At 47.4% G+C, this 17,444-nt stretch overlaps 1 protein-coding gene across 2 annotated transcripts in view; it reads right to left on the bottom strand.

Annotated features, from left to right (window-relative positions):
• LOC124794865 (70 kDa peptidyl-prolyl isomerase-like) overlaps positions 1–17,444 on the bottom strand; it is an 80,274-nt gene that overhangs the window by 24,439 nt on the left and 38,391 nt on the right. For both annotated transcript variants that reach the window (XM_047258541.1, XM_047258542.1), the window contains exon 7: positions 869–1,072. In XM_047258541.1, coding sequence (XP_047114497.1) covers positions 869–1,072 — 204 coding nt within the window. The remainder of the gene's footprint in view (positions 1–868; positions 1,073–17,444) is intronic.

The following is a 17,444-nucleotide window of genomic DNA, read 5'->3' as shown; positions in this document are numbered from 1 at the left end:
TCACACAAACAGAAACCTGGGAAGGGAGAGGACCCAAGGGAAGCCAAAGACGACTTACACTATTCCGGCTTAGAAGTGGGGACAGATGTCCCTGACGGTTGTGGGGGGGGGGGGGGGGGGGGGTTGCTCCCAAAATAGGTGGTTCTGGTGCAACAGGGAGGGAAATGCCCCCCACCATCAAGGGGGAAGGTGTAGTCTTCCAGCTCAGAGGTGACTGGGATTGTCGGGGTTGATGGTGCCAGAAAAGTTGTAGCAGCGGCATAAGACTGTCATACACACAGGATGCAATCCGGCCTGATAGGTAGCATATGTTTCATAGTTTCCTGTTCTTTGTAATGTCACTACTATATCTAAGACTGGATTGTGTTTTACAGGGCAATCACAGTTGGCAATGCATGCATCTTTTTCTATTACAATTTACTTCTGAGCTCTAATCAAGAGCTTTTTGACTTCACATTAAAGTACTGACTAGGAAACAATCCCACTGTGCAGAAACCAACCAGTCAAGCAGTAACTGCAAAATCTGATCTAACATGAAGTCTTAAGGGCCTCAATTAAAACCCAGAAATCAATTTTAATCAAAAACAATGACACTCAACAGCTAGTGAGTTCTTTGTCCACTGGTATACATACCATTACTATTTTCTGTTTTGTCACAGCAAATTTTGGACTTACATTTTCTAGTGATAAGGTATGGCAATAAATTATCAGATAGACGTTTATCTTTTTCACCACTATGGGGAGTCACATCCATCACTGTCTCAGCAGTGCATAACTTACTACTAGTAAATACCTACGGCCCGATAAATGAAAACAATCAATACAATTTGTTGAATTAGGACTGAAAGGTGATTTCCAAGAGACTTACCCTCGATCCTCTTGCAGTCTTTTCTGTACTCTTATTCTGCCCCAACATTTTCTTATAGAGGCTTTTCTCTTGCTTTGTGTCACGTTTAATTACATCCAAAAGGCGCTGCACTTCTTGCTTTATCACCTTTGATTCAGGTTCCAACTGACTTGCATTTCGCAAGACTGATAACGCTGCTGTTGTATCTCCTTTTGCAGCTAGGATCTGAAATGTAAATTATTGGACATTGTATTCAAGCTTTCATATCTTTGTTCCTCATCAGAATATAATCAAGCAAGGAAGAATAAGTTGGGCCGGACATGTACAGAGAATGCCAGAAACTAAGCATTACCAAATCATTACAAGAAAGCTCTAAGGAAGAAGACGACATAGATCCACTAAAGGGAGCTTGAAGAAATGGAGAATGATTTCAAAGCAATGAGAGAGTCACGACTTGGAGAAGGAAATTGATGGACAGAAGAAAGGGAGCAGGTAACAAAGGAGCCCAAGTTTCTACAAGGACTGTAGCACCAACCAGTAAGTAAGTTGTTCATATTCACAACTGCGAATGTATTTCATGGAATACTGTTCAAATTGAAAATGTTACCCAGCCAAATTGCAGCAATATTTTCAAATGCTTTGAGCAGGCACATAATAGTACAACTGGCCTATACCCTTCTGTGGTTTTTCACGTTTTATAAAAACAATAAAAGACATACATACATATTCTTATAATATTTTCTATTTCTGTTGCTTTTATTGGAGAGGGAAAAGTATTTCATTGTAAAAATTGTTGTGGGAACAGTGTGCACACAGTGCATACTGAAACAAAGATTCTGTGTCATTTCTGAGAAGTATCTATTCAATTCACTGTATCTCATATGCAGTTTCTGTTACTTTCATATTTATACTCTATGTTATGTCTCTGATTATTTTTCTTTTTCTCCTGTCTTGTCATTGCAATGGCCCACACACTTTATCACTACCAAGACAGTATTAAAGTAAGAGATGAATACTTAAGCATTCTCTCTCTCTCTCTCTCTCTCTCTCTCTCTCTCTCTCTCTCTCTCTCTCTTCCAATCACACAATGAAATCCGGAAAGATTCTATCAGTGATACATTGTAGCAAGAGGAGTGTAAATGTACTGCCAAAACTGGAGCAGATTGGCCAACCCTGATTCAAAGTCAATTATTCACAAAGGAATTACAGACATTGGCTGCAAATTGGCACCAATTTAAATTAATGGGGAAGTTCAAAATTTGTGCCAGACACCAGTATTCAAACCCTGGTCTCCTGCTCACTAGGCAGACACGTTCACCACTGCGCTATCCGAACTCTGTGGTCATTGCTAGTGCACGGACCACCCTAGCATGCCTCCTGTCACACCCAAATTCTCCAACTTATCCACACACTACTAATGTTGTCTAGTAAGCAGGAGATGTGGGTTCAAACCTCAGTGCAGCACAAATTTTTAATTTGCCCACTGATTTGAATCAATGCTCACCAGTAGCCAATATCTGTAATTCCTTTGTATCTCAATTCATAGTGGCTGCTGGATCAAAATGGTGTGTGTTCTTTCAGACATGTTCAAAAGAACAGACACCTCATATCAAAATCATTTGCACTTCAACTGAAACTGATTTATGATTAAATTTTCCCAGAGACATTTAATTCTCATCTTTATCTATAATGTTGGAAGCTGAAGAAATGAATTAAAATTTGTGCCACGGCCGCAACTCGAACCCGAGTCTTCTTGCTTACTAGGTAATAGTGACAATGTAAGGGGGAAATAAACGGTAGATATTAACTGAAGTTTGTGTTGGGGAGGGCATTCAACTTGAGTAGTTTGTGCAGTAATGTTGACCATAAAGCTGTGGTGGTGTAGCAGTCAGCTTTTCTGACTAGTAAGTAAGAAGACTAGGGTTCGAGTCCTGGGTGCAGCACAAATTTTAATCCCTTTCTTCAGCTTCCAACATTATTGTAGAAACTTATTTACTCCGCTTATAGTAAGTCCTACAGCTACATCAATATGGAGAGAGATTATAAAACAGTACATGCACATTTATTGAAGGAAGGAGAAACACAAGAGTGATTAGAACATTAGGAGTTTGAAACAACTCATATGATTAAAACCATGTGGCAGACAGGAAATCAAGCCTGTAGCTTCACCTTTCAGAGAAATGCTGTTACAGACAGCTATCTCGGCATGAATTATGATCCACCCTAACAGCTTCAATTCTGACAGGAGTGCTCCCCTACCTTACAAACTTCACAGAAGCTCTCCTGCGCACCATAATGGTACTAGCCCTCCAGGAATAAATGCACCAGCCGAACAAACCTACCAGCCACAATTTTAATACATCAGAAAGTTTCAGCAACTGTGTGCACACTGCTACAGAGTGAAAGATCCATTGCAGACTACATGGTAATTAAGCAATGACAGCATCCTTCAACAATAAGTTCCGTAGTACTTTTTTTGAAAGAGTAAATTTTAAACATTTCAACGATGAAAGCCAAATGTGCCAATTGGTACAAAACTGTTTTTGAGCTTTGGCCATATTGTGCAAAATCTTGTGTGGAAACAGATCTTTTTCACAGCTAAATGTTCCCACAAAACAATGTACTTCAACTTTTCCTATACCTAACAAAGCCAGTCATCTTATCCCACAATGAACAGAGTGTCAATAGTTTTCGGAGTAACAACTCATTTTAGGATGACCTTCACAAAATTCATCACCAACAAAAGAATAACCACAGTAAAATTCTGCAATGTTATTGTGAACAGTGCATTCTTCAACTGGTTCCCTTCTTTCCCCTATTAGGGCACCCAAGTCAAAACTATAGAACACAAACACAGAGACAAGGGAAACGACTATGTGTCCGTCCCAATGGACAGAATAGGAGGCAGCTAAACATGGCATGTGGAAAAAGGGCTAAAAAACCATACAAAAATGGAGATCCAAAACTAAAAATTAAATAGCCTTCACCATATTGCTTCAGCGGATAAAAAGTAAAACACGGTCAACAGCCCACGCGTCATTCGCTAAAACGGCTCATAAATCAGTTAGCAAACCCGAGCTGGAAAGTAAATTGGTAAAAAAAGGGCATTCCTGTAGGAAGTGGCGGACAGTTAAAATTTGGGAGCAATGCATACAAATTGTGGGGCAACGCCACTGAGCAAATGGCGATGGCTAAAAAGGCAGTGCCCAATATGCAGCCGAGTTAAAATAATCTCCTACCAGCGGGAGGGCCGGGAGGAGGTCATCAAAGGCGCCCGGAGAGGCTTAATAAGCTGAAACTTATTCCCGTGAAGGGAGGGTCATTGGCGATGCCTAAGGGAAACCAGCTCCTGACAGATCGTAACGCAGAGATCATAGGAGGGAATAGAGGTACTCGCGAGCTGGGGTACGAGGACTGCAGCCTTGGCAGCAGCATCAGCAACCTCGTTTCCTGGCAGACCGACATGACCAGGGACCCACAGAAGCATGACATTGGCTCCACTATGAGTGAGCAAGTGAAAATTTTCCTGGACCCGCTGCAGTAAGGGATGAGCAGTGTACAGCACATGGAGACTTTGGGGGCAATGAGTGCGTCTGAGCAGAGGACACAATTGGGAAGGCTGCATCACCGGATATACTCCACAGCCTAATACAAGGCGAAAAGCTCGGCTGTAAATACTGAGGAGTGTGCCGGAAGCCGATATCGAAAGATATGGGTGCCAATGACAAAGGAACACCCAACCCCATGGTCAGTCCAAGAGCCATCAGTGTATACAAAGGTACTATCGCTAAGTTCAATGCGAAGTTCGTGAAGCTGAACGTGATAGACCAAGTCTGGAGTAGTATCCTCAGGAAGCGAATGAAGGTAAAGATTAACATGTGCTCCTTCATGAAGCACAAGGTGGTGAAGGGTTCACATCCACTGGAAAAGTTGCAGGTAGCGTGAAGTTAATCCAAAGTAGCAAGTGGCAAAAGCGGACTCCAGGAGGTAGGAGAGAAGAGGGGCAAGACCCATACTGACGATCTAAGGAATCATCAAAGGAGGAGACATAGGAGGGGTGGTCACGCATGGCAGAAAAACGGCATGCACACTTGTCGAGGATAAAGTCATGGCAGTAGGACAGTGGTAGTTCCTCAGCTTCAGCATACACACACTGAACTGGGCTGCTGTAAAAGACGCCCCTGGCCAAACAGATGCCATGATGATGGATAGCGTTGAGATGGCACAAAAGGGATGGGCGTGCAGATGCATAAACAAAGCACCCACAGTCAAATTTTGAATGGACAAGGGACCGGTACAAACAGAGGAGGGTGGTTGAATCAGCAACCAAAGAAGTACCATTGAGGGACTGCGTGGCAGGTAAGAGACATGGGAGGACCAAGAGTGTTTCCTATCGAGCATGAGCCCCAGGAATTTCGTAGTGTCAACGAACAGAAGGGCAACAGCCCCATTCTCTGTTATGGCAGGGTATAATGCTTATGTAAAACAAATCTGTAGGTCAATGAAGTTTGGACAGTTTATAATAAACTTCTACACAATTACATATTTTAGCACATATAAGCAACAAATGATCATGTGTAATATATAGTTAAAACAAGATTATCTCCCATTCAACACAAGCACACTTTACAATACTTTACACAAAAAATGTACAACATTTTTAGGTTACACCTACAGTATACCACCAAGTGTGGAGTTTGGCTAGCACGTACAAAGAGTTTTGTATGACAAATTTCTTTATGAAATCAAACAATGGAACATCCAGGCTGGAATAATGCAATACTATGAAAAGGATGGATTGCTACTCACATCTCCTCTCCCACACACTATTAATCCATAATTTCATACCAGCCTCTTCCCTCCAGTCCTTGTGATCTACGTGATCAACACCTGGCAGTATTTCAGAAAATTCTGGCATTACTTTGCCCTTGAAAAGATCACCAGATCAAGTGCAGTACTGTCAGCACAACACGAAAGGACAACAGTGTAGTGAATTTTTTCATGCCCACTTGTTTTTATATAAGCCGGCCGAAGTGGCCGTGCGGTTAAAGGCGCTGCAGTCTAGAACCGCAAGACCGCTACGGTCGCAGGTTCGAATCCTGCCTCGGGCATGGATGTTTGTGATGTCCTTAGGTTAGTTAGGTTTAACTAGTTCTAAGTTCTAGGGGACTAATGACCTCAGCAGTTGAGTCCCATAGTGCTCAGAGCCATTTGAACCATTTTTGTTTTTATAGTTATAGTTTTAGCACCTTTCATGGGAATTGCTCTGTTACTTGGCATATCAAATACCAGAGGAGTTTTGTCCTTATTCACTATATGGCTTCTTTCCATACTGGTTTTCTTTCAATATTGAATAATACAGTGATGGTAAGATAATTTCTCTCTTCCTACTGAAAGTAAGGGGAAACTACAGCCATAAAGTTTTCCGAGGGCATTCTGCTTTACTGTATGGTTAAATGATGATGGTGTCCCCTTGGGTAAAATAGTCCCCCTATTCGGATCTCCGGGCAGGGACTACTCTGAAGTACGTCATTATATGGAGAAAGAAAACTGCCATTCTACGTTTTGGAATGTGGAATGTCAGATCCCTTAATCGGGTAGGTAGGTTAGAAAATTAAAAAAGGGAAATAGGTAGATTAAACTTGGATATTGTGGGAATTCGTGAAGTTTGGTGGCAGAAGGAACAAGACTTCTGGTCAGGTGAATACAGGGTTATAAATACAAAATCAAATAGGTAAAATACAGGAGTAGGTTTAATAAAGAATAAAAAAAATAGGAGTATGAGTAAGCTGCTACGAACAGCACAGTGAATGCATTATTGTAGCCAAGATAGACACGAAGCCCACAACTGCCTCAGTAGTACATGTTTACATGCTTACTAGCTCTGCAGATGAAGAGACTGAAGAAATGTATGATGAGATAAAAGAAATTATTCAGATAGTGAAGAGAGGCAAAAATTTAATAGTCATGGGGGAATGGAATTTGACAGTAGGAAAAGGAAGAGAAGGAAAAGTAGTAGGCTAATATGGAATGAAGGGTAAGGAATGAAAGAGGAAGCTACCTGGTAGAATTTTGCACAGAGCATAAATTACTCACAGCTAACATTTAAGAATCATGGTTGGTTGGTTGGTTTAAAAGAGGGGGAAAGGGACCAAACTATGAGGTCATCAGTCCCTTGTTTCGCATAAAACAATGCCACAAGTGTGAGAATAAAATAAATGAGGCTGACAACTCAAAACAGAATGAAAGGAAAAAAATCACAAGAACAGCGAAGGGCAACAAACATGTAAGTGGACCATAGTGGACAAGAAAACCACTGAAATGCAAGGAACGGGATGAAGAGATTAAAACAATCCAGATTACCATGGCCGGCTGACCATGAGAATAAAAAAGGAGAAGCCAGCCACTCTGCAACACATTAAAACCTCCACCCGAGAAGCACAGAGGGACAAAGGACATGCACTAAAACTTAGGTCAAATGGTAAAACCCATCCTCACAAAGAAAACTTAAAACTAAATCAGCCAGTGAGGTGTTGTCAGATAAAATTAGCACCAATGGGTCCGGTAACCCAAGATCTCGTCACTGGCCAATCAAAGTGGGAAGTGCACCAGAATATGGGCCACTGTCAACCAGGCACCACACCGACACTCAGGCAGGTCTTCACAGCGCAGGAGGTAACTGTGGGTCACCCAAGCACGGCCAATGTGGGGCTGGTAGAGGAAAACTGATTCCCTGCGAGACGCCCACACGAAAGACTTCCACCCATTTGTAGTCTCCTTAATGACACGCAGTTAGTTGTGTGTACTGTTATGCCAAGAGCACCAGGATTAACTGAGTCCTTAGGGTCATGCGAAAGGTCCAGACGAATCTGCGGCTTAGGTGTACACCATGGAGGTGTATGCGGACGGACATGGATGGGAGGTGGTAAAGGGAAGGACTCCAGTCCAGAGAGAAGGGATCACACACAAACCGCAATCGTTGGCCATGACCTGGGCCACTGATGCACGAGATGAACTACCATGGGTGGAAAAGGGAGACGACGATTCGGATGCGCAGGAGAACTACGAACGTCTGCTACGTAACTGGCGAGCAGTTGTGCACGTCTGATCTGCAATGGAGGGACTCCGGCCTCCACCAGGACACTGGTCACCAGACTCATTCTGAAAGCTCCCGTCATTAGGCGAACGCCACAGTGGTGCACTGGGTTGAGTACACGCAACACTTAGGGTGCCACCGAACCATAAACCAGACTCACATAATCAAGGCGGAATTGAACAAGGGCTTTGTAGAGCAGCAGCAGCAGCAGCACCAGAGCAGACCGATGTGCAACCCAGTTGGTGTTGCTCAGACAGCGGAAGGCATTGAGGTGCCGCTAGCACTTTCATTTGAGCTGTTGAAGGTGACGTAGCCAAGGCAATCGGGCATCGAAAACAAGTCTTAAAATTCGATATGTCTCCACTACAGTGAGTGGATCATCATGAAGGTAAAGTTCTGGTTCCAGATGAACAGTACGAAACCAACAGAAGTGCATGACACACAACTTAGCAGCTGAAACCTGGAAGAAATGCGCGAGAGCCCATGACTGCACTTTATCTATGGCTCCCTGTAGGCACCATTCAGAAACACCAGTACTGGTGGATGGTTGGTTGGTTGGTTGTTTGAGATTAAAGGGACCAAACAGCAAGGTCATCAGTCCCTTGTTTCAAATAGACTCCATTCTGCTAACGGGACATCTCAGTGTAGTCAGAAAAATAAAACGGATAAAGGGGAAACGTAAAAGGGCAGTCACGTTGTCATTAGTAAAAACAAATGAGGGAAGTTGGCAAGAGAACGAACCCAACACTATGCTGAAACAGCATAGGCAAGACCACCTGTGACTTAAAAGGTACAACTGCTATAATGCAGAAAGTACGTATGGGAATAGAAAAACTAACCAAGCCTTAAAAAGAAGGGGTAAAAACAGAGTAAAAGGGAAAGAAAAGAAAATTCCGGTCAGGGAGGTGAATCGGGAATCTCTGAACACTGCCTACAGTGGGAGACACCCAAACACTCACCGCCCTGCCCCAACACCAGAGGGAGATTAAAAACTTTAAAACTGAGAATAAAAACCACTCTCCCGGAGGAAATCTAGAACCAGAGAGACCATCCGGGAATCGTCAGCCAACATCAAAGGTAAAGTGTGGGGGAGTCTGTACTTAGCACGCAGAGCCAAAAGAAGGGGGCATTCCACCAAAATGTGGGCCACTGACTGGAAGGCTCCACAACCACATAGCGGGGGTGGCTCATCACGCAAAAGGAAACCATGGGTCAGCCTGGTATGGCCAATGCGGAGACGACACAGTGTGGTCGAGTCCTTGCGGGAGAGGCTAAAGGAAGAACGCCATGGGCCTGTATTCACCTTAATGGCACGAAGTTTATTAGACAGTGGAGTAGCCTCCCAAGAATTGGCCCATGACTGTGCAAAGTGGGATTTGATGTGAAGCCGTAAATCCGCTGCAGGAGGGGTTACAGAAAACGGGGGGTAAGTAACTGCTCCCCCAGCCAAACGATCAGCGAGCTCATTACCCGGGATACCCACATGGCCCGGGACCCATAGGAAGTCAATGGAACAAGCAGCACGGTGAAGATCAGCGAGATGGTCATGGATGGCAGAGACCAAGGGATGGCGCGAAAAACACCGGTCAATAGCAAGAAGGCCACTCATCGAGTCCGTACATAACAAAACGCGGTTGTGTTGGGATTGTTTAATAAAGGTAAGGGCCCGGGAAATTGCCATCAATTCCGCAGTAAACACCCCACATGAGGGTGGCAGTAGATGATTTTCCGTTATAACAAAGGACGTGAAGGCATACCCAACATGATCAGCAGATTTAGAGCCATCAGTGTAAAAAACAACAGCATCCCGAAACTCCCATAAAATTTGGCGGAAAAAGGAACGGAACACCACCGGGGGGATGGAATCTTTCGGACCGCGGCGGAGATCCATCCGAATTCGAGGCCGAGGAACTAACCAAGGAGGGGTGGAGGGGAGGGAGCGAGGAAGACAGGACAAAGAAGGAAGCCGAAAATCACGGGTAAGAGACGCAAGGCGCAGCCCAACCGGTAAACCCGCCCGAGGGCGGGAGTCAGGCGGGCGACGTCCATGGTCTGGGAATAGGATAGAATAGGAAGGATGAGCGGGAGAAGAACGGATAGTAAGGGCATAAGACACCAGAAGCTGTGACCGCCGAACAGAAAGGGGGGGGGATCCCAGCTTCAACCAGGAGACTATCAACAGGGCTAGTAGGGAAGGCACCGGTGGCCAAACGGATACCACGATGGTGGACTGGATCCAGCACGTGCAGCGTGGAAGGAGCAGCTGAACCATAAACTTGACAACCATAGTCCAAACGTGACAGAACTAGAGCACGATAAAGATGGAGGAGGAGGGAACGGTCCGCACCCCAGGAGGAGTGGGCAAGGAAGCGAAGGACATTGAGTTTACGGAAACATCCTACCTTCAGGAGTCTGATATGGGGCAGCCAAGTGAGCTTGTTGTCGAAAAGAAGACCTAGGAAACGAAACTGTGGAACCACAGGCAATCTTTGTGCAGCGAGATAGAGCTCTGGATCAGGGTGGACCGTAGTACGGCGACAGAAGTGGACCACCCGCGATTTTAAAGGAGAGAATTGAAACCCGTGGGAGAGGGTCCATGCAGAGGCACGCCGTATAGCCACCTGGAGCTGCCGTTCTGCAGATGGCATCGAGGAGGAACTAACCCAAATGCAGAAATCATCCACATACAGGGCAGGGGCGACCAAGGGACCGACAGAGGCCACAAGTCCATCGATAGTAATGAGGAAAAGAAGGACACTCAAGACAGAACCCTGTGGGATGCCCGTCTCCTGGGTCTGTGGAGAACTAAAAGCAGTACCAACTTGAACTCTGAATGACCGATGGATCAGGAACTGGCGGATAAAAATCGGGAGTGGGCCCCGAAGACCCCACTGATGAAGGGTTAGTAAGATGTGATGGCGCCAGGCCGTGTCATAGGCCTTGCGAAGGTCAAAAAACACTGCAACCAAATGGCGGCGCTGGGAAAAAGCCTGCCGAACTGCGGATTCCAAGCGAAGCAAATGATCGATTGGAGACCGTCCCTCTCGAAAGCCACACTGGTAAGGGGACAATAGATCCCGAGATTCGAGGACCCAAGTGAGCCGACGGGCTACCAGCCGTTCAAGTAACTTACAACCAACATTGGTCAAACTAATTGGCCGATAGCTGTCAACAGATAGGGGGTTCTGACCAGGCTTAAGGACAGGAACCACAATGCTATCCCTCCACTGAGAAGGGAAGTCACCCTGGAGCCAGATACGGTTAAACACCCGAAGAAGATGGTGCCGTTGTGGAGCACTGAGATGTTGAAGCAGCTGGTTATGAATGGAATCTGGGCCAGGAGCCGTATCATGAGAAGCAGATAGAGCAGAAAGAAATTCCCATTCAGTGAAAGGTTCGTTGTAAGATTCTGACTCACAAGTGGTGAAACATAAGGTGACAGCTTCAGCCTGCTGTTTTTGATGAAGGAAAGCAGCTGGATAGGAGGCCGACGCTGATGCCACTGCAAAATGGGTCGCAAGATGTTCTGCGAGAACTAATGGGTCCGTACAAATGCCATCTGGGAGGTGAAGGCCTGGGAGGGTGGACTGCCGATGGCAACCTTGGAGAGAGCGAAGTGTAGCCCATACCCGTGACAGAGGGACAGTGGAACCAAGGGAAGAAACGAATCGTTCCCAACATATCCGCTTGCTCTGTTTGATTAAATAACGGGCCTTAGCGCGAAGGCGCTTAAAGGTAGAAAGGCTGGCTACAGATGGGTGCCTCTTAAAGTGTTGCAAAGCTCGACGGCGATCACGGATGGCAATGGCAATGGCCGTACTCCACCACGGGACTTGCCGACGACGAAATTGTCCAGATGAGCGCGGGACAGCAAGGTTAGCAGCGCGAACAATCGCGTCAGACACGTCACGTAGGACGTCATCAATACAACCCGACAAAGAGGGAGAAAACTCGACCTGTGCAGTATATAGAGGCCAATCGGCGCGGTGGAAAGACCAACGAGGTAACCTCTCCATCGGGGAGCGGGAAGGGAGCGTGATAATCAACGGGAAATGGTCACTATCACAAAGGTCGTCATGTGGCGACCAGTGTAATGAAGGGAGGAGAGAGGGAGAAGAAAGAGAAAGATCAATGGCAGAAAAGGTACCATGACCAGCACTGAAATGAGTAGGGGAGCCATCATTTAGAAGGCACAGGTCGTGGTCTGCAATAAATTGGTCGATAACAAGACCTCGTCTAGATGGAAAGGCACTGCCCCACAAAGGATGATGAGCATTTAAATCCCCAAGGAGGAGGAAGGGAGGAGGAAGTTGCTGAAGAAGGGTGGTTAAGGCAGCAGGTGTAAGAGTCCTGTCAGGAGGGAGATAAAGATTGCATACTGTGACTGCAGAGTCTAAGTGGACCCTAACAGCAACTGCTTCCAATGTAGTTTGGAGAGGAATCCACGTGCTAGCAATGTCTGTACGAACCAACGTACAAACGCCACCAGAAGCCCGCAAGGGTCCGACCCGATTTCGACAGAAAACACGGAACCCACGGAGGGTCGGTGAGTGAGCATCAGTAAAATGAGATTCCTGGAGAACCACACAAGCTGCTGAGTAGGACGAAAGAAGGGATTTCAATTCCGGAAGGTGACGATAGTAGCCATTACAATTCCATTGGAGAACCACAGAACGATGGTTTAAATGAGGGCTGAACACGCTAAATCCAGTCATACTGCCGGGTCCCCACCCGTCACCGACAAGGAGGGGGCGACATCCATAAACGACAGGTCAGAATCCGGTTGTGAAGCCGGGGAAGGGACCTCCGGTGACACCAGAGGCTCTTTGTCCCGGGACTTATGTTTCTTCTTCTTTTCAGGCTGAGATCGAGGAGGGCTGTGTGGCATAATGGAGCCAGCTGCAGCAAGATCAGGAACAGAAAGAGACCGGGCGACCTGGGGGCCGATAGACCGCGGCTCTCGCGGTCGCCGCGCTGCAGCAGACCTTTGACCTGGAAGGTGCCGGGAAGGGGCATCCCGGGAGAGGCGCCCTTGACCGGCAGACGCCGAAGGAGTGGGACACTTCTCCGGCTGGGGAGGGGGAGCGGCGCCCAGAGGAGAAGGTGTGGGAGCCGCAGGGGAGGGGGGAAGGAGAGGGGTCCGGGACGGGGGTAAGGAAGGGGGAGGAAGGGATGAAGATGTAACCAAGGCGTAACTAGATGTCATGGACACAGGGTGCAATCGTGCATATTTCTTACGGGCCTCTGTGTAGCTTAAACGATCAAGAGACTTATACTCCTGTATCTTTTTTTTCTTTCTTATAGACTGGGCAATCTGCTGAACGTGGAGAATGACTACCATGACAATTTACACATACAGGAGGGGGAACACAGGGACTCCCCTCATGGAGTGGACGTCCACAGTCACCACAGAGAGGGTCCTGGGTACAGCGAGAAGACATGTGGCCAAAACGCAAGCACTTAAAACACCGCATAGGAGGTGGGATGTACGGCTTCACATCACAGCGATAGACCATAATCTTAACTTTCTCAGGAAGGGTATCCCCTTCAAAGGCCAGGATAAAGGCACCAGTATCAATACGATTATCTTTAGGACCCTTCTGAACACGCCGAACAAAGTGAACACCCCGCCGTCCGAGATTGTCCCGAAGTTTCTCATCAGTTTGAAGGATGAGGTCTCTGTGAAAAATCACACCTTGTACCATATTTAGAGACTGGTGAGGGGTAATGGACACGGGAATTGTGCCAAGATGGGTACAGGCACGAAGGGCCGCAGATTGGGCAGCCGAAGCAGTTTTTATCAGTAATGAACCCGACCGCATCTTGCTCAGGGAGTCCACTTCGCCGAACTTGTCTTCAATGTGTTCCACAAAGAATAAAGGTTTGACACTGGTGAAAGTATCTCCATCAGTCCTGGTGCAAACTAGATAACGGGGGAAAGGTTTTGCCCCTAGACGACGGGCCTGACCCTCCTCCCAGGGGGTAGCCACGGAAGGGAAGGCCGAAGGGGCAAGAGAAGCAGCACTTGAGGAATCAGTACCACGCAGAGAGACGGCCGCAGAAGAGCGGCCAGAGGTTTGGACCCTTATGCGTTTCATCTGCATAGCGTCCGCCCTGATACCACCCACTCCGATCAGGGGCTCTCCTCACGGGCGCCACCCAGCCACAGCAAGGGCCGTCTGGCACGGCGGCCATTGCCGGGAGTTCCGATGCTCCAGGATGACGAGCAACCACTCCAAGGCATGCATGAGGAGGTCACAGCTCAGGTATCAGAAGTGTGATCCCTGTGTGTTCAGGGGGCTCAACCAAAAGGGTACATAGCGACCCCACCACACGGGCTGGCTACCGTGCTGGCTATGCACCCTAGCCTCAGACAACGACGTAGAAGAAAAGGTGGAATATACTAGGAGGGCACACGTCGGAGACACTAGGTAAGGTGCTCTTCCCCAAATGGCTCACACTACGGAAGAGAAATTTTGGAATGGAGGTCAAACCCCAGAGGGGGACCAAGGAATGCCAAAAGGAGGAGATGATTACGCAACAAAGCCAGAGTGTAAAACCAACAGAACCAGGAGGATAGCGGGGGCCAACATAAGCAAGGACACCAATAGAGGGAGAGGAGAGGGCGAGGGGAAAGGGGTATGGAGGGGAAAGGAGGGGAAGGGAAAGGAAATGCAGCCCGGGAGAGAAAGAAGGCTGCAATGGCTCGGGGCCCCGTGCTCGCCACGCACGTATCCACGAAAGAGTTGTGGACCCCCTGGGGGGAGTACTGGTGGAGCAGTACGAAGCACAGAAGTCATCTGCATACAGAGAGGGTGAGATTGACTGCCCTACAGCTGCTGCTAGACCATTAATGGCCCCTAAAAATAGCAATATACTCAATACAGAGCCCTGCAAGACCCCATTCTCATGGATGTGGATGGAACTATGGGAGGCATCAATTTGGACACAGGAAGTACGGAGAGACAGGAAATTCTGGATAAACATCTGGAGCGGGCCTCTGAGACCCCACCCATATAATGTGGCAAGGATATGTTGTCGCCAGGTGGTCTCAAACAATTTGTATGGATCAAAAGAGACTGCAACAAGGTGTTACCAACTGGAAAGGGCTGTTCGGATGGCAGACTCGAGGGACACAAGATTATCAGTGGTAGGGCGCCCATGGCGGGAGCCACCTAGATATGGAGCCAGTAGGCCACCTGACTCCACAACCCAACCCAAGTGCTGACACCATATGTTCCAGCATCTTACAAAGAATGTTGGTGAGGCTGATGGGCCGATAGCTATCAACATCAAGTGGATTTTTACGGGGTTTGAGCACCACAACAATGGTGCTCTCCTGCCATTGCGATGGGAAGACGCCATCGCACCAGAGCTGGTCAAAGACACAAGGAGATGGCGCTTGTAGTCAGACGAGAGTTGTTTAATTATCTGACTGTGAATCCAACTGGGGCGTTAATAGGGTTCACTATGGCTTGTAGTGAATGAGAGGGTTTTCCTTTCCATCCACTGTTTGAGTTCTCCGACACAGAGGCTCAAGCATAGTGCTCACCGATTTGCTCAGCAATCGCGTTTGCATTGGTACATAGCATGCCATTGATGGTAATGCCAGGGACACCTGTTGGGGTCTGGTACCCAATAAGGCGTCTGATCTTCATCCAGACTTGGGAGGGTGATGTATGGCACCCAATGGTCGACAAGTACCTCTCCCAACACTCCTGTTTCTGTCGTTTTAGAAGCTGGCGTTCACGGGCACGTAGCTGCTTAAAGGCTATCAGATACTCTAAGGAAGGGTGTCGATATAGAGCTTGCCGACGCTTCGTAATTGCCTCAGCGACTTCTGGCGACAACCAAGGGAGTCTCTTTCATCGGGGGAATTCTAAAGAGTGAGGTATCGTGTTTTCTGCTGCAGAAACGAGTGTGGTAGTCACCTGCTCAACCATCACATCGATGTTACCATGTGGGGGAGAGTCAACGGTGACAGCAAAGGTGAAAGTTTCCTAGTCAACCTTGTTAAAGCCCATCTGGGTAGGCATCCGTGGGCCTGACGCTGGGGCAGTGACAGGAAGATGGGAAAGTGGTCACTACCACACAATTCGTCATGTGTTCTCCTGAGGATATGATCGGAGAAGTTCTGGGTTGCAAATTGAAAAATCAATGGCCGAGTAACTACCTTGAGCCACACTGAAATGTGTGGCGGCCAGGGTATTTAAGAGACAGGGGTGGAACTGAGAAAGTTTTGACATCTCTGCCTCGGCCAGTAAGCACGGTGTCACCCCACAAGGGGTTATGGGCATTAGAATCTCCCAATAGTAGGAAAGGTTTAGGGAATTGATCAATCAGTGTAGCTAATACATTCAGGGCTACTGCACCATCTGGAAAAAAAAAAATACATTGCAGACAGTTGTTTCCTGAATCGTCCATATTCTGACAGCCATAGCTTCAAGAGGGGACTGAAGGGACACAGTTTCACTATAGACCGAGTTTAGAACATAAATGCAAATTGCAACTGACTCTCTATTATAGTCACTACGGTGCCTGTAATATCCTGTACACCTGCGGAAGAAAGGGGGTCCACATTGCCAGGAACCAGATTTCCTGGAGAGCAATGCAGAAAGCAGGTGTAAAGCTTAACAGTTGCCGTAGCTCAGCTGGGCAGTGGAACAAACTCCGCAATTCCACTGCAGGATGAAATCTTGAGACTGGAAAGGCATGGAACATTCAATAAGGCAGTTCACGCCTCAGGGTCACCTGCTGCCACCGACTTTTTTGCCTATAGGTAGTAGTAGTGTGGGTGCCACTGCAGGTTCCTTGTTCTTAGGAGCCTTCTTTTTCGTTTTCTCGTGCTGTTCCTTTGGTTTCCCTGGCTAGGAGGACTTCACTGAATCAGTCTCCGGGAAGGAGGATGAGCGTGAAGCCCTACGACCAGCTGCTTTTGGGCTCTTCAGCCACTGGCGGGTATCTTCTTTCCCACTAGCAGAAACCTGGGAAGGGAGTGACCCAAGGGACCGCTTCCTAGCTAGAGGAGCTGAAGAAGTCTTACACTTCTCTGGTTCAAAAGTGGGGACCGAAATCCCCGATGGTCGGGTGGTGTTGCTTCCGAAGTAAGTGGTGTGGGAGCAGTAGGGAGGCAAGTGGCCCCCCCACCATCAACGGGGCTGGGGCAGGCAACTGTTCTCGTAGAGGCCAGAGGCCGCATGTGAGGTGGTCATAGCCACAGTATGCAAGTGCTCAAATTTCCTCTTAGCCTCAGTGTAGGTAAGTCGGTCCAGGGTCTTATATTCCATGATTTTCCTCTCTTTCTGTAAAAATCCTGCAGTCTGGCAAGCAAGGTGAATGATGCTCTCCGCAGTTGACACAGATGGGAGGTGGGGCACATGGAGTATTGGGACGCGTTGGACGTCCACAATCTCGACAAGTGGGGCTGGAAGTACAGCAGGAAGACCTATGGCTGAACTTCCAGCACTTAAAGCACCACATAGGGGGAGGGATATATGGCGT

This window comes from Schistocerca piceifrons, chromosome 4, assembly GCF_021461385.2.
Source record: "Schistocerca piceifrons isolate TAMUIC-IGC-003096 chromosome 4, iqSchPice1.1, whole genome shotgun sequence".
In the NCBI taxonomy this organism is placed as follows: domain Eukaryota; kingdom Metazoa; phylum Arthropoda; class Insecta; order Orthoptera; family Acrididae; genus Schistocerca; species Schistocerca piceifrons.
This window is presented reverse-complemented; position numbering and strand designations above follow the sequence as displayed.